The 26,140-nt window shown below is 42.4% G+C and overlaps 1 protein-coding gene across 2 annotated transcripts; it reads left to right on the forward strand.

Annotated features, from left to right (window-relative positions):
• The first annotated feature begins 393 nt into the window (after nt 1-393).
• BDNF (brain derived neurotrophic factor) lies at nt 394-25,475 on the forward strand. 2 transcript variants are annotated; one of them, XM_084632473.1, is made up of 2 exons: nt 394-683; nt 24,379-25,475. In XM_084632473.1, exon 2 carries the CDS (start codon nt 24,400-24,402, stop codon nt 25,138-25,140), a length of 741 nt encoding a protein of 246 aa, XP_084488599.1. In that variant the 5' UTR covers nt 394-683; nt 24,379-24,399; the 3' UTR covers nt 25,141-25,475. The 2 variants fall into 2 exon arrangements, with proteins under 2 accessions (XP_084488599.1, XP_084488600.1); XM_084632474.1 differs by lacking the exon at nt 394-683 and adding an exon at nt 1,489-1,712.
• The last annotated feature ends 665 nt before the right edge of the window (nt 25,476-26,140 follow it).

The following is a 26,140-nucleotide window of genomic DNA, read 5'->3' on the forward strand; positions in this document are numbered from 1 at the left end:
AACCTTGCAGTGGGCCTGAGCAATTGAAGTCATTGACTAGAGTGACAACAGGTTCAGGCCTTAAGGTTCACAAATATATTTGCCTCAACTGATTCATGGGAGAGATGATGATCCCGCTTTGAAAATAAACTAACTCACACTATGTCTGTTTTGGGGGAAATGGGAGCAACTCAAGTGAGAACATCATAAACATGTGTAAGGCACTGAAACGAAACCCTGTTAATAAAAGATGCATCATTCTCAATGCAGGGTATTTTGATTCTTGTAATCCATGCAGTAGTGTGTCTATGCGAGGCAGCCAGGGTATCATATGACATACACGTCAAGCGTGTAGAGCAAGCGCTCGTGTGGCTTCCCACCCACACTCCCATTCAGAGCGCTAGAGGTCTGATGAAGCTTGAGCTAACCCTAGCGAGCGAGCGAGCATGAAATCTTTCTGTTTTTACCAAGATCAAATGGAGCTACTCACTCAGAGGATTCCATTATTACCTCCACTATGCAATTTCCACTATCAATAATTTAATCTATTTGCTGCATAAACAGAAGGGGAAACCAGCAAGCCAGATTTTTGAAGGGGGAAGAAAAACACCCCCCAAACCAGAGCCAATTTGGGAGTTTCGTCAGAGGTCCCACATGCAGCGCTGTTGATATTGACTTGTACAAGTAGCCACTAAAAATAAAAGGTGGGTTTTGGATTTCTGTCTGTTGTTATGCCTCCGAGAAAGTCTTTAGGCTGTCTAGATTGTGCAAATATGCCCCTGCGTGTCTCCAGAAAGTGACTAGCGTAACGTTATCTGGAGCGTTCATTAATAAACAATGCTTATTATCTTGATTGCATCCTTAAAAGCAAACTATGAAGGGGTCAGTGAGGGAGCTATACTTAAATGGATCTGGTTTGTTTAATATACTAACACGTAAACTAGTATTCTCCCGCGTTTAAGAGATTTAGGTGCAGGCTCAGACTCCTGGTGGGTTTTATTTTGATGTGGTTCTTCGTTGTCATTTCTCGGTTTCTCTGCGTTTCTTTAGTAAAGTCAAACACCACTTTTGCCTTGTAGCAGGGATATAGAAGTTGCAAACTAAGGAGCAGGCAGTAGACCTGAGTCAGCAGCTGTGGAAGCCGAAGTGTGTGAATCAGAATAATTATCGGGGGAGGGAAATTCTGGGGGATCCCCCCCCGGTATTAACTGATTGGAGAGTGTATTACTAACTAGCATAGAATAAAGAGGCCAGGGGGGTTGTTGATCGGACCCCTTCAGGGCAAGAAGTTTAGGGAAAGAGGGAAGGGCTGGCAGTGCTCTGCTGAGTGAGGGGCTTGTCCCACTCGGCTGCGATGGAAGGGAAAAGGCGTGCGGTTCCTTTAAGCCAAGCAACCCGGCGCTGGTGGCTCGGGCTCGCTGGAGCTGCTTGCTGGAGACAGTTTGACCAATAGACGCCCAAACGGAGATCTAAATAATTCCTGAGTGAGAAGAAGCCAAGGCAGAGGCTTGTGTGAGAGGCTCCTGCACCAGCCGGGGAGTGGGGGTGGGAGTGGGGGGGATCTGAGCCTCACAACAACTCTGCTGCCCTCCCACCCTTCATAAAGCTTTGATGAGACACTTGAGCTGCCTCCTGTGTTGCTGGGGCTGCAGGAGGCGGCTGGTGGGACTGGGCGGCTCGGAGAGGATGTGACTTTCCGGAGCGACCCGAGCAGGCTTTGCGTGGACAACAAGGTACGAGGCGTCTCTTGGCCCGAACTAACTCACTCTTCTCCGCCAGCGCGGCCGCCTGGCCGGGAAAGTTGAGTGTCAGGGCTGGGCACGGGCGGGGGGCCGCCAGGGGCAACTTCTGGCTGGGCTTCCCCTTCCCATGAGCCAGCCCCTGGGGGCGGGCAGCCCCTGGCGCAGTGTGAGCCCGGGGAAGCGGGAGAGACGCAGGCCGGGGAGAGGAGGGGATCCCGTGCAGAGGGGAGTGCCTAGGGAGGATGGGCAGGAAGGGGGCCTGGGGGCGCGGCTCGGGGGGATCCAAGGCTGGGGGAAGAGGAGACGGGGGATCCAGGGCTCTGGAGTTCGGGAGCTGGGCGCCCATGGGCGGAGGGGGGGATGCGAGCCGGGGTGAGGCTGAGTTAGGGGGTCATGGGACTGGGGGTCCTTCCCCTCTCCCCGCTCAGGAGCGCCCCCAGCCGCCTTTGTTCCCTGCAGGCTCCGCTGGGCTCGGGAGAGCGCCCCGCCGGCGCGCGCAGACACCTGTCCGCCCCGTGCGCCGCGGCAGGGGCTGGGCAGGTAGCAGGCAGCGCAGCTGGGCTTGCTCGGAGCCAGGTGGGGGTGGCGCGGTTCCCAGCCTGTCCCCTGCCCCGCCCCCCGGTCCGGTCTCCCGGCGGCGGCTTGGAGCTCGGTCCAGAGCGAAGGGGGACCCGAGAAGAGTGTCTGGCCGCCAGGGCTTCCCCGTCGCTCCAAGCCCTGGCAGAGCCGGGGGCAAAGAGCCCCGTGCGCTGTAATGGAGACGGGGATTGCGCAGGGTGGCTGGCTGGGGACGGGGATCCCCCGGGGGGTGCGGCCACGGGCAGGCTCAGCGACACAGCTTGCCCGAGCGCTGCTGCAGGGGCTGAGGCAACGAGCGTGCCACGGGGGGGGCGGCGGCGGCGGCCGGAGCTAAGGCTGCAATACAAAACAGCCCCGCGGGGCGCACGCCGTCCGTGCGCCGGTGCGAAGGTTGGGAGCGAGCGAGGGGAGTTTTGGTGGGGAAGGTGGCCCTCTGCTGGCCGGTGGTTGAACAGCAGCTTGCGGCCGAAGGAAAGGGGGAGCGAGGCTAGCTAGCTGTCACCACCGATCTCAATTCCCTGCTGGGGACTGGAAGGTCTTCCATGGATCTTAGAATCATAGAATCTCAGGGTTGGAAGGGACCTCAGGAGGTCATCTAGTCCAACCCCCTGCTCGAAGCAGGACCAATCCCCAACTAAATCTTCGCGAGCTACGAGCCACTCCAGCCCGCTTGTATTCTGCTAAAGCGTCATATTTAGCAAATGATGCACCCGTAATGAATGAGGGACGTATAGCTGCCTCTGTACAGCTGGCGTGAGATGCGCAGAGCATGAGAGATCTGTCATCACCGTTAGCTTATGTGTATGTCTTAACTGAACTTGCAATGAGGTGTTTCCCCCAGTCGGTCTGTGCAATAACCAGTGAACACTTTCTGAGGAGAGTAAAGGCATGTACATTGACAGGAATGAAGGCAAAGTGGATTTCTAAGTCTCAGAGTAATCTTCCCAGTACTCTATCTCTTTCAGCAATAATAGTTTGCTGGTTACACTGATGTAATTCTGTGTGCTAAACACCTTTTACAATAGAGCATACTACAGGAAAAGCTGCAAAACAGCGTAGTAAATAAATACATTTGGGTTCAAACATTTTACATCTTTTCTTCATTGTTAAACTTTGATACTTTACATTCTCATGTTCAGGACTGTTTTTTTAATATAGTCATAAAAGTAATGCATGAACTTTCATTGTTTGCTTTATGCAACATTAGATTTCCTCCAGATTTAAGGTTATTTGGCTATGACATGGACCGCTTCAAGCTATTATAGCTGTAAGGAATTAAGCAGTGCAGTTTTGGCAGTGGGCATACATAAGTGTATGTGTAACATATTGCCTGAAACTATAAATGGAATGTTTGAGTATAAGGAGAAGAAACTCATTGACCGCAGCTCAGAATAATGTATCTATATATCAACTGAGGTACAGTAGGTGAATGGAAAGATACACTTGTTGAAATGTAACCTTTACTGGAATTTAAAACATGTTGGTTACCATAACTGGAATTCCAATACCATAAAGTCTTTGTCCTTTTCATCAACTTTGTGTTAAACTGAGGAAAGAATATGAAAGTATTCAGTAAATAATTAAACAGATTATACTCTGTGTGCAATGAATGAAGAAGAGAACTCTTCAGGGTGTAAAAGTTTCTATCTTTGAGTAAATTAGATAATAGCTATGTGTTCTCTCTTTTAAGAATTGGGAAGATGGTAAAATAATGGTGTTTTTTTTCTGTCTTTGTTTTAATTTCATGGCTAGATTGAAAATAGTTCTCTTTCCTCTGAAAAGGAATTAGAATTAAATGGTAAGTGGTTTTGGATGGTCAAAACTGAATTAATGATTTGGATACCTTGCAATATCCTACTGATTTTTTTAAAATATAATTTTACGACATTAAAAGAGTAAAATGTTATAATCATGGACATCATTCTTTTTAATTCCGGAGATGCTATTAGTGTCTTCACTTGAACATTAAAGTTTTTTACAATGTACATTTTACTTTCACTTTATTATAGGTTGCTGTTTTGAGGTTATTACCATTGTGAGATCAATAGTCATTATTTATTTATGTTTCTAGTAACTGAGTTTTAATGTATGCAGGGAATCTATCCCGGTGATATATTCTCTTCAGCAAGTATTTGTGTATCTGTAATTCGTGGTTTGATAAAAATACATATACATAAAAAAATCTATGGTATTTCATACATATCCACACATAGGGCCAGGCTTTGAACCTCTTGCTTATACACATGAACAGTTAGTCATCCAACTAGTCCCACTTATTTTGGGTGGATAGTTGTTCACCAGCATGAGTAAGAAGTTTGTAATCTGGTCCTTTATTTGTATGTGTTTAATCAGTCACCTCACAGTAAAAGGTCATAATATTGATTTAGGGCCACTTTCTCATCCCTTAATCACATTGAATAGTAGTTTAGTCCTTGAATAGTCTGACTGGAATCAATGGATCTACTTGCAGAGTAAGATACTACTTAATGTGAGTATGGGAATCAAAATTGCCCCCACAGCATTTGCATTACCGTTGACCCAAAGGTGGCCTGATTTGTGTAGCTGTGCAGTGATGTAAGTGGGTATAAGGCTCCCGGCAGCCATGTCCTAGCTATCCGAACCATGGGTGGATGTGCAGGAGGAGACAGTCTTCACAGAGGCATTACATCTCCTCCCACTGCACATGTGTGGTGCTTTAGGTGTGCAAACAGACTAGATGCAGGACTGTCCCTCAGACTGTGGGGGAATCTGTGAGGCACATTGAGACTCTCTTCTGGTCCACTCTTGGGGCAGCACAATAGCATGCTGCCACTTACTCTGGGCTCAGACCAAAGCCACAACTTGGCCTCAAATATAAAATCACTTGAAAAGTGCTGATAGTCACTGTTAGTTAACACACCCAAGAAGAGCCTTTCTACAAGGCTCCATAACATGAACAAATTTTCTGCCATAGTACTACCACTTAATGTTCAACTTCACTGAACCACAGCTCGGGAAACCCATTTATAAATTTTATGCCTTGTGTTCAGGTCCACAGCATTCTTTGCTTTCTAGCACTGCAGAGAGGTGCCGTCATTATAAGGCTGTAAAGTCAGGTTAGAGCAAGCTGTAAGGATCAACAACATTTTAATTCTTATCTGAATAACTCTGTTGGAATAGGGGAGCGGGGGTAGAGGGGTGAAGGGGAGGGCAAGTGTATATTGTATTTTGTAAGGGGATGAGGAGGCTAAACTGAAAAGGCTGGCTCTCATCAATATGCTTTCAAACATAAAACACATTAGTTTATATGTTGCCACAGGAGGACTGCACGACCCAGCTGAAAACACAGTACAGAGTTACATTTTTAAAATTCATCTTTCTAATGTGCAGTCAAGACACACATAGGAAAATAAACATCCAATAAATCTTTTTTAAAGTCGCACACATAATGAAGATCCAGAGCTGAAAGAAGCCTGCAGTTTTAACTTATTATCTCTACAGTACTGTCTCACCGTAAACAATCGAACATAATAGCTGAAGAAGTTGCACTGTTAGCTCAGTTAATAGGCCCTCAAGGGTGCACATAGGAAAGCAGAAGTCAAGGAGAAGTTATGGGCAGAAGAATCTCAAACTTTGTGTGTGTAAATCTGAGAGTGGAGATCAGTGAGCTTTCACACTGCTATAGTGAGTACACTACTGCTTTAAAAATAAAAGGCCATCAAATTTATTTTAAGTGTCTGCCTTATAGATTTATATAAATGGCTGAAACATAGTGTTAAGCATGTGTCATCTGCCTACAGTGAAAAATCTCATGTTATGCACTGCGTGGGGTACTGGAGGCTCTGATGTAAGCAGCTATATCCTTTTAGTAGGGTAATTACTTACTTGTCTTGACTTGTTTTCAAATGATTGTTATGAGTACTCCTAATTGCAAAATTGCTGCTTAATTGAAAGACTCTCTCAATCATCTCTGAAAGCAGTTCATATGCTGGCACACTCTGTGATATCAAACAGTGAACTGCATTTTAAATAGGTGTTTTTAAGAACAGTTAAAGTTGAGTACTAGATTTGTAATTTTTTTTTAAATATTACTGAAATGAGAAGTAGTGGAACAAATTACAATCTCTGGTTCCAAAAAAGGAAAAAGGTGAGTAATATCCCCTTTAACACATCTTATTGCAGTGATCAAGCAGTACAGGTGTGCTTTTAAACAAGCTGACTGATGTGCAGCTGGAACTGAGACTGACAGCTGGTAAGCTGTGACCACTGTGTATCCTGCTGACCACTATTGTCTCATTGTTGCTTTGTGCTCCCCTATCTGACTGTTTCCATCTGTTGTCTCTTGTCTCAGAGCTGGATTGTAAACTCGTTGGGGTAGGACGCTGACCTTTTGTACTGTGTTTGTACAGCACCTAGCGCTATGGGATCCTGGCCCATGATTGGACTCCTAGATGCTGCCACAATAATAATGTACATTAACTACACAGTGCATTCGAACAACTTGCTCTTATACTGACTACATTGTGTAACAGATGATGTTGCCAGATTAAATCCTTATGCCACTTGGAGGCAGACTTCTTTAAATACTAGAAGACACAGCATCAGAGGGAAGAAAATACTTTAGTTTTTGGACTAGACAGGTGTGTTATTAGGACAGCTGTTCTGTTGGAATACCACATAACATTATTTTATGCTAGGCATGTATTGCTATAATTTTAGGTCCTGATCCTTCAAACATGTATGTGGGTAACTATGCTCAAATGAGAAGTCTCACTGACATCTGTGCAAATATTCACATGAGTAAATTTATGCAAAAGTGTGTTTGCTCGTTCAGGGTCTTAATTTTTCACTTTCTTCACCATACTGGGGCAGATCCTCAGCTGGTGTAAAATAGCTGCATTGATTTCAGCTGAGCCAGATTGACTTAAACTAGCTGAGGATCTGCTAATATATTGAGGATCTGATTACATTAACCACGTATTTGCTAGTCATGCTATATCAACTTTGTTAAACTAGGTGTGCAAAAAAACAAGTATCCTAGTTTCAATCACAGGAAGTATTAATTCCAATTCTTTATAAATCACTCAAGTATACAAAATGAAAAGGAAGGGAGGAGAAAACAGGTTGTTTTTATTTTGTAGTATAAACAAAGGATTTGCTAGGATGATACCGACTATATGTGATTATAGTCCCTTAGTTATTCTGATATTACCAGTCCCAAAATGTCCCATTACTGCATAATCTAGGCATCACTAATAGCTACACGAATTGTCTGAAGATGAGTTCCATAAGACTTCATATAATAACTTTTCATGCATTCGTGACAGCTGTCATCATGCTGCAGTAGTTGTATATTTACCTCACTAAGAATGTAGTATCTTTCCATGAAGTAATTCTCTTTTAAACTAGTTAATTAAGACTTTGTAATTTCTTTCCATGGCAATTGTGTACAAAATTGAAAGCATGACAATCCATATGAGTTTTTTTCTAAGTCCTCTAAAATGCTTGAAATTTAATGGCTCTTTATTCCATAAAGGTGCCTTAATTTTGGGTCCATTAAATCTATTTGCCTTTTTCCATATACTCTGACAGCAAAATGCAGAAATCATATTACTTAATTTCAGACTGTATTATAAATTTAAAGAAAATAGGGACGTTGCTTTAATTTCAGAGTAGAATAATTACAAGAGTTAATTCTATGGGATAAAAAGAATACTTATTGCTAAATTCTGGAGAAGTATTTGTAGATCTGAGTAGCTCAAAATCTGAACTACTATCGCCACCTAGAGATAAATTCCACACATTTGCCAGACATGCCAACAACTTTTTGTGTAAGCAACTCTTGAAAACTGAAATTAGTGATGAGGCTATTAATATTAACTGCTCTGAGTAGACAGAAACTAGGTTTACCAGTGCATGGCGTCTTTGTTTTTAAAATATTTATGCATTAAAGTTGTGTCTATGACTTTTCTGATGAGGCAGAAAACTCTAGTATTCACACAGTCCTCTTTATGCGGTGTGAACAAATAAACAAGAAGGAACACTTTCAGTAAATCAGATGCCTATTTAACTTTATATTATTACTAGGGAAATATTTGCAAGTTAAATTTCTCTGGGTTTGTTACAGGTGTCATTGAGACTCAATTGCATATACAAAGCGTGCGCCAAATACATGATTGCAAAATCCCTTTAAGGATTTGATTTTTCATTTACGTGAAAACTAATTTAAAATAATTTTATTGTGCAGGAAAGTTTTTTTAATAGAAATTCCAAGAATTTTTTGAGGCTGTGACTCTTGAGGATGAGATCCTCTCTGCATTGAAGTAAATTGCAAAACTCCCATTGATTTGAAAGTGGCTGAAATTCTGAACCCAATCTTTAAATACAATATTGAGGTTGAACTGTGGGAGGGATATGCAGATGTGTGTTTAGCTACTCCATACATTGTACAATGAAGAGTGGATTATTCTATTCTATGTGTGGCTGGCTCAGAGAAACCCAGAATGAAGGAGGGCAATGACAATTTCCCCTCTTAAATGTTTCATATTTCCTTCTGGTTGATGGAAATTATAGTACTTGCCTTCCATTTGGGAGTATGCACTTCCCTGGTGCAGCCATCAGGAGTTGTTCATACAGAACGCTAGAGTGTTTCTCTGCACTCCCTACCTCCCAGAACCCATATAATCTTTTTTCTAAATATTTCTCCCTGACTTCACATAGGAGACTGGTTTCAGAGACTTAAAGGTAGACTTAAGATAGCCAGTATACAGCCATTAAGCTAGGGTTTTCAAAGATGTCTAAAAGATTGAGGCCCCCAACTCCCACTGAATTCCAATGGAAGTTGAGAATCTAACTCTTAGGCAACTTTGAAAGTCCCAGCCATTAGTCTATAATATTTACTTAGCATCTTGTCCTTTTAAATGATGACTCTGGTTATTTCTCAGAAACTTTAGAACCTACGATTACAGTCACACACTATATTATGGTAGATGACTAATCTATATTTCCTAAGTTTCTCTTGGGATTCAATGAGTTATTGTGATATAAAGAGAATCCTTTATATTCAAGTTAGGAGCACAAATGCAGAAGTCTTATACTATGCTACATTATAGAGAGTCATATGGTTAGTGTTCACTATATCAAATTATGATCTCAGATATCTGAGAGGCTCCCATTGATTGCAATTCTAGTTATGTATGCACATCTGAGAGCAGAAGCTGGCCTATTACAGTACAGTAGCCACATAGGCACACATATGTATGCAGTGTTGTGTAAGAGTAGGCTGCTGGCAAAAAAACATATGTCTCAATTATAGGGAGGACTCTTGAGCAAAAATATCGTTGTACAAACATAGGGGTTTAAAAGACCTCAACACATGCTTCTGCATCATGATTATTTATTTAGCAGCAAGCACTGGACTAGAATCCTTTTCCTCTCACCCTAACCAATATTCATGGGATCTTATATTAAGTGTCTAAAGGAGATGGTAGAATCAAACATACAACCTCTCAATCCTAGTACAACCTCTCAATCCTCTCAACCCTTGTCTCATCCAAGATGAGTAAAACACTGCTTTATTTGAACATAAGAGCTCCTGAGGAAATACAGCATTGTTTAGAGCAGGGAACTAAACATCATAATCTCTGGATTCTTTAACCAGCTTTGTCAATGACTGTTTGAATTTGCCAACATCCTTAATCTTACTGGGCCTTAGTTTGTCCATCTCTAAAATGGACATGCACCCTGTAAGTGCTTGAGATCCTGAGATGAAAAGAAACTACTTACATATATTTAGTTTTATTTAAGGGCTGAATTAATGAAATCAGTCGCTCCTGCTTAAGAATAACGGTGTCCCTGTTGCTAGTGTGAATATTCTTGGCAAGGGCTCCTGGTCATTGTTAGGACTTGATTCTTGGTGTTCTCAGATAAATGAGAGTCTGCTGGCTTCCTGCTCTCATACTTGGATCTTCAGTTGATGTTTCTGCTCCTCATGAGTTGATCATCTGATCTGATTAGAACATAAATGCCAAAAGACAAATAGTTGTGATGATAGGCTTCACTCTGAATGCTGACAGCTGAATCCAAGGGGGAAGAAAAACCACAAACAAGCCAAGTTGGCAGTGAGTCTAAACCAGTGCCTAAGATCCAAACACAGATGAATTATGGTGAAGTCATGAACTTCATGGCTACCCTTTATCCTTACCGTCCTTCAGCCCTAGTGGGCTGAACCAAAACCAGATCTGAACACCTCTGAACTTCCATAGGGTTTGGATCCAAATCTGAACATTATGGCTTGTGACAAAGTCACAGATTATCTTTTCACTGCAAAATATTGGCAGCTCACCACAGATGCATCATGCAGATTTGGTCAGCAAGGAGGTCCTTGTTTTTTGTTCTTCTTTTTTTTATGAGCAGCAAAGAGAAGTTTTGCAAAGTTTTTTTTCTGTATGAGGGAAACAGCCTGGAATATGCAGGAGCCTCTTAAAGGAAACAGTAGAAAGGTGAGCTAAGCAATTGTTTATCCACATGCACTCAGTAGGGCGAAAAATCAGGGCAATACAACTGCATGTAACAGCACAGAAACATCCAGCACTGTAACGGTGGTACTCATAAACAAAGATACCTAGTTTCCCTGGACAGAATCTGGTTTGTTAAAGAACCCTGTCCCATATCTCGGTGACATGTTTTCCTTGGAGCACGGGCCAAATGATGCGGTGTTTTTAAGTCCCTCTTAAAGTTGCCCTATAAAATTGTCATAACGTTTACCAACCCTGGCACAAAATTTACTTTTCCAGCCTAACAATGATAAAAATAAATGAAAAAAATAATGATGATTTATTTGCCCATTCTAAACCAAAAGTTCACCCAGGACCAGTGGGAGAATAAGATTCTGCAAGACTAAATTGAATAATAAAATGATATAAGGCTGTAAGAGAGCTGAGCCCTAAATCTCTATGGAGCCTCTGCCTATGGTTTTGGCAAATCTGAGGGTGATAGTTCCACAGAAGTAGTGCAAAAAGCTCAATCACCTGGATTTGTCTTAACTTGGTTCAACATTGACCTTTTGCTGAATAGAGCCCCCAAATTGTCTGAGAATATTAAAATCATGCATTTGGAAAATTCTTCTATAACCTCCTTGCTAATGGGCCAGTAGCCATTAAATGAGAAATGGAAAACAGGACAGAGTAAAGCCATGAACGAGTTTAAACAAAGGCTACTCTGAAGCAAACAGATTTAGGGCCAAATTCTGATGGGTGCAGAGCACCTGCAATTTACTTCTGTAATCAACTTCAGCTCACTGGGAATTGATTTTGCTGGGAGTTGCAAGTTCTTAGCACTTCTGATGATTGGTAATCTTCAAGTGTACCCCAAAATGTGATCCATTGAATTATGTGATATGACCCAGGGCTGTCTTACGTTGAATAGAGAGATGTGGCCTTGGAGATGATGGAATCCAATATGCCTGCCTCCATCTTGATTTTTTTCCCATTGCTTGGATCGAGATGGAGCTCTGCATACTGGATCTCATCCTCTCCCCAGGGAATGTATCTGTATTACAAATGGGGCAGCTCTGTTCTTCTCCATTTTAAACAAATTAAGGGGTGACCTTCATGTTCCTGGCAACATATTATGCAGTCCTCCTAGGGCAATGTTTTTTGCAGCCCTGGCTATCACCTACTTGTGCAGTAGTTGTTCTACACGTGGAATAGTTATTTTCAGCTTTTCTGAAGCTGCTTTCACTTGGAGCATAATCATTGTGTATGGGCCACGGAAGCTGTGATGTGTCTCAAATCAATACTCTGGAAGAGCTGCCTGAGCATGGAAGAGCATGTTTCTACATTAGCATGTCATTTCAATTTTAACAATATTTGTTGTTGTTGTTGCTGAGCCCACATATTAGAAGCAGGGAGATCAGGTTAAAAACTGAAGAGTGAAGGGGGGAGGGAAAAAGAAAGCCATATGGCAAGAGCAGGAGGTCTGGCCACCCCACCTTGGGCTCGTGACGACATGCCCTACATTTAACCTACAGTCAGGAACTAATTAACAACACAGATGGGAGTGAGCTAGCATATGTATTCAAAATAATACCCTTAAGGTTTTAATGAGCAGCCCTGCCTCTTTCTGAGTAAGAAACAGAGTGAATCCAGTGTTGCTAAAGAGAGCTTTGCAAAATGTATGAGTAATATGAATGGGTAGGCTATGTTCTGTAGTGGCTAGAGCAGGGGACTGGGAGTTTGGGCTTCTGTGTTCTTTTCCTGGCTCAGCACTGATTTGCTGTGTGACCTTGGGTAAGTTACTTAAATCTCTCTGTGCTTCAGTCTACCCATCAGGAAAATGGGATTTTTAATACAATTCCTCCCTCACACACGTGTTGTGGGGCTTAGGCTTAATGTCTTTAAAGCACTTAGAGATCTCAGATGACAAGCGCTATAAAAATGTTAGAATTTATACAAGTAGGGAGGGACTACAGAAATTCAAATACTCGATCTGTGTCCTCTTGCACTTTATTTTTTTCAGAGTAATACCTCTCAAGAGTTACTGGACCTGGTTCTTTGTCCATCTGTCCATATACAGAGCTGTTTTCTATTTCTGATAGGAAGGTTATTTCTGGGTAGCCTACTTTGTATCCTTTTTTGTGGCTTTTTTGTCTTTTGTTTAGTTTTTCTTTGGAATGGGGAACCATTATATTTTCCTCAGTTAACGTTTGCTTCCTCATTCTCTTCAGCTATCTGAACAGCGGCTCTCCTTCCCTGGAAGGCAGCAGAATCTGCGGGAAGGGGCTGGCCCGGAAGCCGCTTCATAGATATGTTACTTAATTACTTAATAACATGTGTGTTCTTCCCTCTTTGGAGCTTGAGGGGTCTGGCAACAAGAGCTGTATCTTGGCAACAAGACCACGTCCACACTCAAACACAGCTGGGGGAGGAGGGGATTTCCTAGAAGCAAAGCATTCTGGAGGGCGGAGTGTTAGCTTGGGACAGGCTGTCTTTTACATATCACTGCTTACAGGTATGTTAGAGCTACTTGTACACTTCTGCAAATAGTTACAGGATACATTTCGGGGGGAGAGTCATGTTTGGGAAACCATCTACACTCCAATCAGCCACCTTTGTTATAGAGTTGTACTGAAAACATCATCATTCCCAAATATACATCTGTCCGTGAGGAGTCTGTCTCACTGGAACCTGTCTTCTGTATGGCAAAAGATTGTGCTGCTCTGATGCAGCTGTTCGGGTGGTAACCCCATTTAATTTCATTCCCACAAGATCGGTCCATGGAAATACTGGGACAAAGCCTCGGCTGGTGTAAATCACCATAGCTCCATTTACCAGTTTACACCAGCTAAGGATTTGGCCCCCTATGCCCTTCTGGGATTTACCAGAGCAGTGAACCTTTTAATTCTGATGGAAATAATGTCTCAGGGTTGCAGGGAGCCTGTCACTAGATCTAGTGACAAGTATGAAATAAACCTCTGTTACCACTTGCTGAATTAACTACCATGGAAAATTGGGGAAAAAACCCATACATTTATTAATAAACTATAAAAAAACAGTTGCTCAGGGAAGGGGCAAACCAACTTTTTTTTAATTGTCGGGAAAGAAATCATTTCAATGTTCCACCTTTATAGAAATACAAAACAGCGGAATATTCCTTCAAGAAAAGAAGTCATTCCATTTACATTTGGGAGCAAGGACAGGGGCCTGACAAGAGTTATCTGACTCTTACCCTGTATTTTCTGTAAGGCTGCTGTCTTGTATTCATTAGAATCTATTTAAAAAAAAAACCCGCCTTGATTTACCACAATGATACTGTGAACGCTACTGCATGATGCTTGTAATCAGAAATTATATATCATCGTTATCAATTTTTTTTAAAAAAAAAGCGTGTGCTCCATATCCAAATGTCTGTATTGCAATTCTGGTAATATTTTAATATTGCTACTGGTGAGTAACCTGTTATCTTCAAAGATTCAAAGCACGGAGTCAAAGTGGAACACATGCAGCAATTCCCCACACGCTGCTTTAGTGCCGTGACAGGTGGTTTAGCTTTCTAATGAGTATTTATGTCTGTGTTCAACAAAAATTCCCCACCATGGCATAGACGATGGAGGCTTTTCAACCTTCCCAAGCTCAACCACTAGCCAATCAGATTGTTGCTAACAAACCAATATTGTCCTTTACATTCCATGGAATTTTGGACTCCTGGCTTTATCAGACTCCCTGAAGCCACTCTGGAATCTGAATGTAAGCTTTAACCCTTGCCCATAAATGGAAAGTATCCCCACAGAGATGCCATGCTGATGAATGGACTCAGCATGTTTTGAGAGAAGTCCAAACTTTGGGTGGATGGACAGAAGATGACTGTCAACACTGCTAACAAATACAGACACAGTTTATGTTAATACGGTCAGAGCTCTGATAACAGGCATTTCCAGTTTTTGGTTCATGATCATCACAGCAAACTGTTGATTTATTTCATTTTGAGGACTGACTATGGCTAACAGCAAGGTATCCAGTCAGCTATTCTGTCACCTAGATCAAAGCCACACACAGTCAGGACCTCAACACAGATAAGTATCTTGCCTAGAACAAATGAGTGTAGTGTCCCTATTGCTTTCTTCCTATCTAGAAAGCACACTGAGGGCCAGTTGAGGTTGTACAGCCTTGTCTGTCTGCCCATATCATGGGACAGATGTGTCACCTGAGCATTATACTTCCTAACCTTTAGTCTTCCTAGCAACATGAGACATGCATTGTCTATTGCTTACATCTGATCCAAACTGCCACCTATGTGGCCATATAGGTGGCCAGAAAGGAATTACTGCTTGCAGCAATGTTCTTATTTGGGAGGTTCTGCAAGCTTTCCCATTGCTGATAGGCAACCTAAGCACTAAATAAAACTGGTATGACAACTCGTGTGCCAGCATGATCATGGCTGCAATCCAGCTAGGCATGAGTTTCAGTACTAATGGCTCTTAGGGTTGCCAATTTTGGTTGGATGTATTCCTGGAGATTTCATCACAACATAATCTTTAATTAAAGATTAATCTTTAATTCCTGGAGACTCCTGGACAATCCTGGAGGGTTGGCAACCCTAATTTGGCTATTGAAGGAGAGTGGCTTGAGCAAATCGTGGCTTGTTCACTGATTAAGAAGAGAAAACTACCCTCAGTGTGGAACTGGCTAAATTTTGACATAGGCTGGTTATATTTCACGCAGAGTTAAAAGGAGTGATCAGTTCCATAAAGGAATCTGTCTTGTCACAAAAGAGCTGTTCAATGTTTCTGCTGAATCAATCCTTTGATGTAATATCACAAGTGTAAGTGGTGCTAAGATTGTTGCATGCAGTTTTCAGAGCTAACCTCTGTTTGGAAATCAGTGTTGCTTCCAATGATCAGCCTTTGCTGATGCTTGGATGTCACTCCTGGAAGTTATGCCTTTTCTGTATAGTTCAGTGGTTCTCAAACTTTAGTATTGGTGACCCCTTTCACATAGCAAGCCTCTGAGTGTGACCTCCCCCCTTATAAATTAAAAAACACGTCTTTATATATTTAACACCATTATAAATGCTGGAGGCAAAGCGGGATTTGGGTGGAGGCTGGTAGCTTGCGATCCCCTATGTAATAACTTTGTGACTCCCTGACGGGGTTCCAACCCCCAGTTTGAGAACCCCTGGTATAGTTCTTATAGAATGGTGCAAGAAACTAACCCCTGGTATAGTTCTTATAGAATGGTGCATCCCTCCCCGCCCCACCATACTCAGCTCCTGGTAAGTAAAATGAACCTGTTGGTAGCTAAGATATTTGAGTGGTGCTCCTTCTGCATTGTTAGTTATTTCAATTCTAAGCTATTTTCTGATTAGTGCATTATCCTGTATAAGTGGATACTCATTAGCACTTTCTGTAGCTCAGTCTGTAGAACTGTTTCAGTGATAGTCCCATATTCACATGCTCACAAGTTTCTGAAAATTATTCCCCTTTTGAGTGGAGTGTTCCACCTGTGGCCTCTTATCAGAAGGTGAACTCCTTTTTGGAAAGCTGCTGTTGTTTTTATTCACTATGGTTGTGCTCAGAGGCCCCAATCCTAAGGTGACCATATTTCCCAAAGAGAAAACTGGATACTCCCAGCTGCTCGTCTGAGGCCCCCCCCCATCCCTCCTGCACGAGACTGTTGCCCGTGGCTGGAACTCTCCCCTCCCAGCCCCTTGAGGCTGTTGGCCCGTGGCTAGAATCCTGTGAGGGGGACCCCTCAGGAGTCTGTCAGCCTGTTGCTGGAACCCTTCTGCCATGCTGGAACACTTCCCCAACTCTGCCTCCCCCGCTGCAGGGGGTTGGCATCTCCACTTGCCACCACCCCCCCTCCCCAGTTCCTCCACACTGCACCCCACTTTTTGGACAAAAGTAGGCATTGGTCCTGTTTGCTCCTGCCAGCAGATCAAGTCAGCCAGAGCAAACGGGACAAATGCTACCTTTTAAAAAAGAAGAAAAAGTCAGGACAGCCAGTACAGGGCTTAAAAAAGAGACTGTCCCGGCCAACACTGGATATATGGTCGCCCTACCCAATCCAGACCAGGTCTTCAAGGTGCTCAGTGTCATACAAACATCTGGAAGGCTGTGTGTGTGGTGAGCTAAACAACCATTTTCCATTGTAGAAGTATTAAAAATAAGAAGAACGTTAAAAAGGCCAGACTGGGTCAGACCAAAGGTGCATCTAGCCCAGTATCCTTTCTTCCGACAGTAGCCAATGCCAGGTGCCCCAGAGGGAATGAACAAAACAGGTAATCATCCAGTGATCCATCCTCTCTCACCCATTCCCAGCTAGCGAACAGAATGTTCATGCACACACACACCCGCACCCCACCCAAAGGATATCACCGCTCTGCTGAAATGAAGGTGAACAAGAGTTGTGACATCACTGAGCCGCTAGGCTTGGAAGGCTGTCCTGCCATTTCCTCACCTACCTGTGCTGCCACTTTCTGCATTGTCTCCACCTCTCGAAGTGGGGACAGTGAGCCTCTCAGAGGTCAGCCTGATGGAGGTGCTACCAGGAGCTCCTGCCTCAAGTATTTTTGGGGGTTAAGACGACCTTGGGTATGGGGTGGAGGGAGGAGTCTGTTTTGTACCATTGGAACAGCTGGGCATGCCTCCCTGTAATTTGGGGGAACCATCTCCCCACCACCATCCTTGCCCCATAGCTTTCCCAGTCCCAGGAATTTATAGGACAAGTGCTACCAGCAGCACCACCAAGCTAATATTTCAATGTAATGTCAGGACAGCATGGCACAATTGTTTTGTGGCTTTCTGAGACTCAGTTTACCTCTTTCCTTTCCTCTCCCCTGATTGCTCTTGGCATTTCCCCTCTTTCTTGGGTGCAAGAGCTCTGGTCAAACTTGGGGACTCCTCAAAAACCCCATATGGTACCCTGAATAGAGATATACTTCCCCAGAGCCACAGGTTGGCTATCACGGCTATACAATGTATTATTGTTGTATAGCAGCTGTCATACACTCTTGTGAGACAATAAGAATATCTCATTTTCGCAAGATGTGGTTTGCAACAAACTCAGACCTTCTTGCAGCTTTACTTCCAAATAGCACCTAGCTTGTGTAGTTCCATCGCTGCCATCTCTGGCAACATAGCTGGTTGGTATTATTACCTGAGGAAGCAATAAGCACCAGCATGAATAGGGAATAATTCTTCCCTCACATCATGCAACAATTTACGAACACGCTAATTCCTTAGATTGTGACTTGTGCATGTGGTTTTTTCCTTTGATTTCAGTAATTAAAAATAATTATAAAGTTGGATGTATAAATACCCCTAAGGATAACCTACATGCATCAAACATCCAGTTATGCATGCGTTAAAAGTTAATCTTGTTTGTTCTCAGTACATTTAGTCTTTGCAAATCATGTGCTGACATGCATTTCATTTTGGTATCTGTTCACACGCTTCTGTAATGATACATAGAGCAGGAACTCATGTCTGTGCCCTTCAATAAAATTTAGCAAATTGAACTTAAAAAAATATCTTAGAAAATGGCAAGACAGAAATTGAATAGTTTCTTGCTGCTACTTTTATCTCCCACCTGGGGTTCCATTCTGATGAATTTAAAGGCCTCATGTACAATTCACTGCCTAATTTGTTTCCTTTATTTTAACTTTCAAAACCATGTGGCTTTAGTGTCAAGATCCAGTGGAGAAATGTACTTATGCACAGCTATTGACTAGGTCTCTCTGTTGGAAATAGGACCTGTTAATCTTTTTAGAATCTGCTTAAATTACGTATCTATATAATTATACTATTTTATATTTCAATGAAGTCTCATTAAATGAAAGTATTTGTTTTATTGGAGGGATTATGCAGATATGTAATTAACTTCAGATGTAAACTAGTCCTGGATAATTGGCAAGGCCCGCATGTAACCGGTTGCCTTCCGATTGTTACAGTTACATGGCCTACTTCAGACCTCACTTACACCAATGTAATTCCATTGACTTCAGTGGCATTACACCAGTGCAAACCAGGACAGGTTTATCTGAGCTCAGGCCCATGTGGTGTATGACCTCACTTTTTGTTGTTTTTGCTCTGACATGCTGTATTAGGGAAGAAGGATGTTTCTGTGGTCAAAACACTGGGCTGAGACTCAGGAGACCTCATTTCAGTTCCTTAGCTCTGCCACAGGCTTCCTGTGTGATCTTGGAGAATTCTCTTAATTTCTATGTGCCCCAGTTCCCCTTCTGCCAAAATGGTTCTTCCTTTATCTAGGCTATGTATACTGTAAACTCTTTGGGCCAGGGACCATCCCCTACAATGTGCACGTAGAGTGCCTAGCATAATGGGGCTTTGTTCTCAGTCAGGGCTTCTAGTTGCTATCACAATACAAACTAATATTAAAAAGTGTATTGTGTCAAACTTGTGTTAAAGCCAAACACATCATCTCAGAGCATAACTGATGGAAAGAAGTAACAGCACCCATAAAGAACATGCAGGATCAGGCCCTGGTCTGTGTTTTGAGTTGAAGTGGGAGATCTTGCCCTGGTTGACCAAAAGAAAAAGCAGTGGCAGGAAAGCTCTGGCAGGGAGGAAAACTGAGTTACTGCAGAAAGTTGGCCACCACACTCTCCCTAGCAAAAAAGGCAGAGATTCTGTCCCCAAAGCCTGGAATACCCCAGAGATCCCCATGGATCTGCTACAGAAAAAGGACGATCCACAGAGGAGCCGTGTGCATCTGTACTGGCTTAGTGGTCCCATTTCACACCTTTTGGCTCTGTGCCCTGGGGCCCTCCTGGGAAAGTGAAAGGGCATGCATGCTGCATTAACTTCTAGGTATATTTGTCACTTTTTGCCTGTGTGGGGAAGGGACAATTGTTATAGCCCAGCCCTGTGCACAGATTCCTAGAATTGCTGAGGCACCTCCGTGCAAGGTTTCATTGAGGTTGTCTTTCCACATGGAAAAGGAAAGTACTGCACTGATTCTGGATGGATGAATCCCCTCCCCACCCTCACCCGCCTGCACGGATACAATAGTAAAGGATATTTAGAAATGCTGTTAGAAAAGCAGATTGGAAGATAGGCAAATACAGCTCTCTTCTCTTTTTCCCTCCTCTGGCTCATACAGCATAGTAGCTAAGCAGCAAACAGGAGTGCATACATAATCTGTACTGGTATTTGGATTTACAAGACATGTACTGTAATGGAACAGGCAATAACTCTATTGATCTGGGAGCAGAAGGGAAAGAACTGAAAACTCACATTCAAACTGTAATAACTGTTTCCAGAGACCCTTTTGATATGGATATTACAATATTAAGGATCTGGTACCAATTCCTTAAGTGAGATATGAACCTTGCATTCATCAGTACATTTTCAGTGCCTGGGGTAATACTTTTAAAGTAACAAAGAAAAAGTCTCCAGCTTTTGAAAGTGGCTGAAAGAATTTTATCTGAGCACTGAGATTTAACACTCTCATTCCATTGTGACTTCATCATTACAAGATTAGCAGACTTCCTGTGACTGCATCTGTGCTTCCACTATGAGCACACTGTTGCCTATGAAATGATAAGGTTTTGTATGTGTTAAAAGGATTTCCCTCCACATTAGCACATTTGGACATCATTCTTTGCCAGGGATGATGATTGTGCCCAATGCACAAGTTACTAACAGTCTCTTTTCTCTATAAAGAAATACAGACAGACCCATCCTTTGAGATGTTACATATCCATTGGTACTTGACCCATAACTCGTTTAAAGGGGAGACTGTTGACATTTTAGGGTCCCAAGATTCACTTATCAGAAATGTGTGTTTATGGTGCCTTAAGGGTGGATTCCAGATATAGTTTTTCTGTTTGCTGCCAGGCTAAATTGCTAAAAGGAAAAAAAGCCATGGTATGGTGACCTCTTGTATCAACAAATCCACATGTGCGCTATCATCATGAAAATCTGGCAATGTAGGAGATGGCTGAGAGGATTGTTAATAGGATTGAAAGCCTAATTGGACTTCAGCCCCCATCCCTCCAGATTACTTATGCACGATAAAGATAAATCTATGTCATGTGTAAATTGATCAGGATTAGGGTGGATTCTTTTCTACCATGATGTAGGGAAGAACTGGTTAGGTGCATTGTGGGTGGTAACTGACTGAAGCAGTAGGTATTGAGCAGTGACAGACTGGATGGACCAATGGCCAGCTGGCAGAGGATATCTGTGGACTAATAGATTGAACTTTTCTTTTCTTTTTTTTTTTTTTGTCTCCCACAAGCACTGTCATGCCTCTTTTTCACAAGATCTCTTATGGCTGACTCTGGGGGAGGATTAGGGGGGTGTAGGGCAATCATCTGGATGCCAACTTCCAGAGGTGCTGAACTGCTGTGCCACTCAGTTTTGGCTGGCTTTCCCCCCGCCTCTCAGTCACTCATGGGGAGGGGAGGGGCCAAAAACATTTTCCACCTTGGCCAGCAAAACGGCTAAGCCACTACTGGTGAAATGTACGTCTTAAATCATTTTGCAGAGCCACTAGTCTCTTCTCCTTCAAATCCCTTCTTAAACCCCATTGCTATCATGATGCCCGCTGTAAACTGCCTAGGTAGGTAGTCTGTTAGTGATTCATTCTGTCACTCATTTACTTGCCTAATTTTAAAACAAACTTTGAGGCCCCCAAACTGTACACCTAGCTCATATGTGTGTCCTTATTGCACTTACCTTTGTCTCTCCCCTCCCCACCCTGTTGTGTTTTACATCCACCTGGCATGTCTAATCCTTATTTAGACTGTAAGGTTTTTGGCATAGGGACTGTCTTTTATTTTATTCTTGTACAGCTCCCTGTACAATGGAGCTTTGATACTGGCTGGGGCCTCTGGGCACTATTGTAATATAAATAATAACAACAGTAATGAGTACTTGAATGGAAGCCATAAGATCTTGGTCTGTTCCTAGCTCTGCTGCTAACTTGTTGTGTGATCTTGGGCAAATCACTGAGGGGAGAATTTTCAAAATGTTTACAGATTTTTTCAGTGGCTCAGTTCTTGGGTGCAGCTGAACCAATGGGAGCATAATCTCTCAGTGCCATAGGTGCCCTGTCTGTCAGTAAGATAAATCTATGTTTATATTAATAATGATACCCAGTCTGTAAGATACTTTGAGATCCAAAGGATGAAAAACACCATTCATGTACAAAATATGGTTGTTCCTCATCATTAGAGCAAATACTATGTTCCTGTGAATCACAGGCATCAGGTTTGTTTAATTTCAATGTGTCTGTGCCACAGTGACACACTTAAACAGGAAGGATGACTTGGACATAAGGGGTGAGTTGAGCTGGGGAGATCCTCAAGTAAATTCCTCTTGAAAGAAATAACCCTTCACTAAGTGAATGTTGGGCCTTAAAACCTGGGCAGTGTCCCTCTAGCATGTGAGTTTGGTCTTTTCTACTTGCGAATTTGGGAGTACTGGTTTCCCACAGACTATTTGTAGGAGATGAAGTAAGACTTCTGCAGAGCACCCTGTTGCCAGACAAATATAGCATTTACTCCAGTGTGCATGCCAAGTATGAGGTACTTCCGAATGAACTTCAAAAGCACTGAAATGAACATTAGCTGCTGCTTCAAAAATGTGAACAATGCCATTGCTTACTAGTGAACTGGCTTGAGCAGGGATCAGAAGGGGGCAAAAGTAACAAGTGGACTTAGAAGATGTTGTAGCAGCACATTCAGATCAGCAAACACAGCTCTCTTTGTCGCTAAGGGGTTTCAAGGATTGTATGGATTTCTTATTAAAGGAGCACCTAAAATGTGCAATGTAGCATCTAAAATGTGCACTGTACAGACATACATAGCAAGAGACAATTCCTGCCTGGAAGCGCTTATAATCTGAAAAGACAAAACAAAGGGGAGGTGGATAGACATGCAAGCAGACTCTCTGAGGTGCTGATAGGAACAAATTTTGTTAATTCTACTGGGTGTGTGTTGTGGGGTTTGATAATAAATAAACCACTCCCTCACACTTCCTCTTCCATACTGCATGCTGTTTGCCTTATCACACATGGCAAGCATTTCTCTCACCTTGCCCATCTCACACCACAGACTGTGGGCCAAGTGTGAGACACAGAAGGCAAACCAGACAGTCATGATATTTAAAACTCCTGGGGGTGGGGGGTGGCAGGGCCCTAATGGCTGGTTCATGCTAGCTCCGCTGTGCTCAAGCACTGGAGCCAAATGTTACCATTCTTACTCAGGCAAAACTGTTGAAATCAATGCTGCGTTCAACAGCAAGCTTGCCTGAATAAAGACGGTAGAATTTGGCCCTTCTAAGTTACCGTACAGCGGTTTTATTATTGTCCTTTCAATATAACGTGTGTTGAAATGTGTGTGTGTGTGATACAAACAATGTATTTACTTAGGCTGTATTTTAAGTGTTTATTATAGTATTAACTCTGTGATGGTTTGTCTGGTTGCATAGTCAATTTCTGTACACACCTGCTTTTAGGCAAGAGGTAGGCTTGCCAACCCTCAGTAATTGTATAGTTTCTATTGGTGAATGAAGGTATTTTTCAAACCATAGTTACAGGTTATGGTGGTTGTGTCCACATATGCTATAGACAACCTCAGGCAGGCAGGCTGTGACACGGTTTGGGCCACAACACTCCTCGGAATAAAATACCTGTGCGCGCACTCAGAATGGAAATCTTGTTTGACCCACATGAGCAACAACCACACAGGAAAACAGTTGCTGGAGAGGGTTCTGACAGAGCAGCTTTTATTTAGTATGGCTGTTGCTAGCATAGTTCAAGCTGCAGTATGGATAAGGACTAAATGCATAGCTAATTACTTTTTGCCCAGAATGTTCATGTTGTGACCTACACAACCTCAAATTTGTTTTAATAGCCAAGAGAAGGTAGCCTTACTTTACATCTCAACTTCTACATCAGGGTTAAAATACATAGCTGTGTACTTGTAACAGACAGGTTTCAGAGTAGTGGCCGTGTTAGTCTGTATCCGCAAAAATAAAAGGAGGACTTGTGGCACCTTAGAGACTAACCAATTTATTTGAGCATGAGTTTTCGTGAGCTACAGCTCACTTCATGATGAATGAATGCATCCGATGAAGTGAGCTGTAGCCCACAAAAGCTTATGCTCAAATAAATTGGTTAGTCTCTAAGGTGCCACAAATCCTCCTGTTCTTTTTGTAACAGACAATCTCTGAAACTCTTCAAATTATTACCATTGTACTGTGGATGTTTAGTGCCATTTCTAATCTACTGTTACACTTGCACCACAAATGGAAGGTCATTAAATCTTAGGCCTATATAGTATCTGAAGTGTGACATTTACTAATGAAGGACCTTGGGCAGGATTGCCTATTCATTGGCTTATGTGTTAGCTGAAGATATAAATCAAGGGACAAATGTTGAGTGTCTTTTCATAAAATGGAAACAATAATGCACCATTGATATTAATCTACACCTTTGTGCTGCTGATGTTCATAACAGCTGTTACATAAGTAAACTTTTCTCCTCTCGGGTCAACTAAATGGATATGGATTTTTTTTTTTTTTGGCCCCTATGAAATTTTAAATCTCTGTTTTTTGTCTTGTCCTTAACAGTTCCACCAAGTAAGAAGAGTGATGACCATCCTTTTCCTTACTATGGTTATTTCATACTTCAGTTGCATGAAAGCTGCCCCTATGAAAGAAGCAAGTGTCAGAGGACTAGGCAGCTTGGCTTACCCAGGTCTTCGGACCCATGGGACTCTGGAGAGCCTAAGTGGGCCCAACACTGGTTCAAGAGGACTGACATCATTGGCAGGCACTTTTGAACATGTCATAGAGGAGCTTCTAGATGAGGAGCAGGACATCCAGCCCAGTGAGGAAAACAAGGATGCTGACTTGTACACGTCTCGGGTTATGCTAAGCAGTCAAGTGCCTTTGGAGCCCCCATTGCTCTTTCTGCTTGAGGAGTACAAAAATTACTTGGATGCAGCAAATATGTCCATGAGGGTCCGGCGCCACTCTGACCCTGCTCGCCGTGGGGAGCTGAGCGTGTGTGACAGTACTAGTGAGTGGGTAACAGCAGCAGAGAAAAAGACTGCAGTGGACATGTCTGGTGCAACGGTTACGGTCCTGGAAAAAGTCCCAGTACCCAAAGGCCAACTGAAGCAATACTTCTATGAGACCAAATGCAATCCCAAAGGTTACACAAAAGAGGGTTGCAGGGGCATAGACAAGAGGCATTGGAATTCCCAGTGCCGAACTACCCAGTCTTATGTGCGAGCTCTCACCATGGATAACAAAAAGAGAGTTGGCTGGCGGTTTATAAGAATAGACACTTCCTGTGTATGTACATTGACCATTAAAAGGGGAAGATAGTGGATTCGTGTTGTATAGATTATATTGAGACAAAATTATCTATTTGTATATATACATAACAGGGTAAATTATTCAGTAAAATAATAATTTTATGGACTGCATGTATAACTGAAGTTTATACAGTACAGTGGTTCCACAATCTATTTATTGAACATATCCATGACCTGAAGGGGAACAAACGTCATTTGCGCACAACTAAAACAAATAAGTCTCTGCATTACATTCCTCGATAACATTGTGGTTTGTTGCCGTTGCCAAGAATTGAAAACGTAAAAAGTTTAAAAAAATAATAAAATTGCATGCTGCTTCAATTGTGAATTGATGATAAACTGTCCTCTTTCAGAAAAAAAAATTTGAACCAAAACATTCCGTTTACATTTTAGACAGTAAGTATCTTTATTCCTGTTAGTATTATATCCGTTTACTGCTTTTACCTTCTGATAGCGTTGGAATTAAAACAATGTCAAGGTGCTGTTGTCATAGTTTTACTGTTTTATTTTTTTACTTTTAAATTCCCATGAGGTTGGAAAAGGGAAAAAAAAATCGTTAGATACATGTTCTGGATGAAACAATTTGTTTTTGTTTTTTTGTTTTTTTTTTTTTTTGTTTGTTTGTTTGTTTTTTGGATGTTGTGAAGGTGTTTGCAATATTGAATCAGGCTACTGACTAAATAAATAAATAAATTAAAAAAAAGAGGCAACTGAAAAAGAATCCTGATGTTCCGCTTCACATTGCTGAGCTGCGGGCTTAAGGACAGCACTTGTGTAACTGTCTGGCTCCAGGCTTTTTTTTTTTTTTATGGCTACACTGTGAAAAAACTGCATTTGCTTATATCACATTGGTTTGTGTGGGGAGGAGGGGCTTGAGGGAGGAGTTGTTTGGAGTTTCTCCCTTCCCCCTCCCCCCCCGGCCCCTTCCTGTCTTGGGCAGGAAATTGATTGCCATCTCTAAAATATTTCACTCCTCACCGTATGACTAAAGCTTGTCATACTGAAAATAT

The sequence above is a fragment of the Lepidochelys olivacea genome, assembly GCF_965140295.1.
Source record: "Lepidochelys olivacea isolate rLepOli2 genome assembly, chromosome: 6".
NCBI lineage: Eukaryota > Metazoa > Chordata > Testudines > Cheloniidae > Lepidochelys > Lepidochelys olivacea.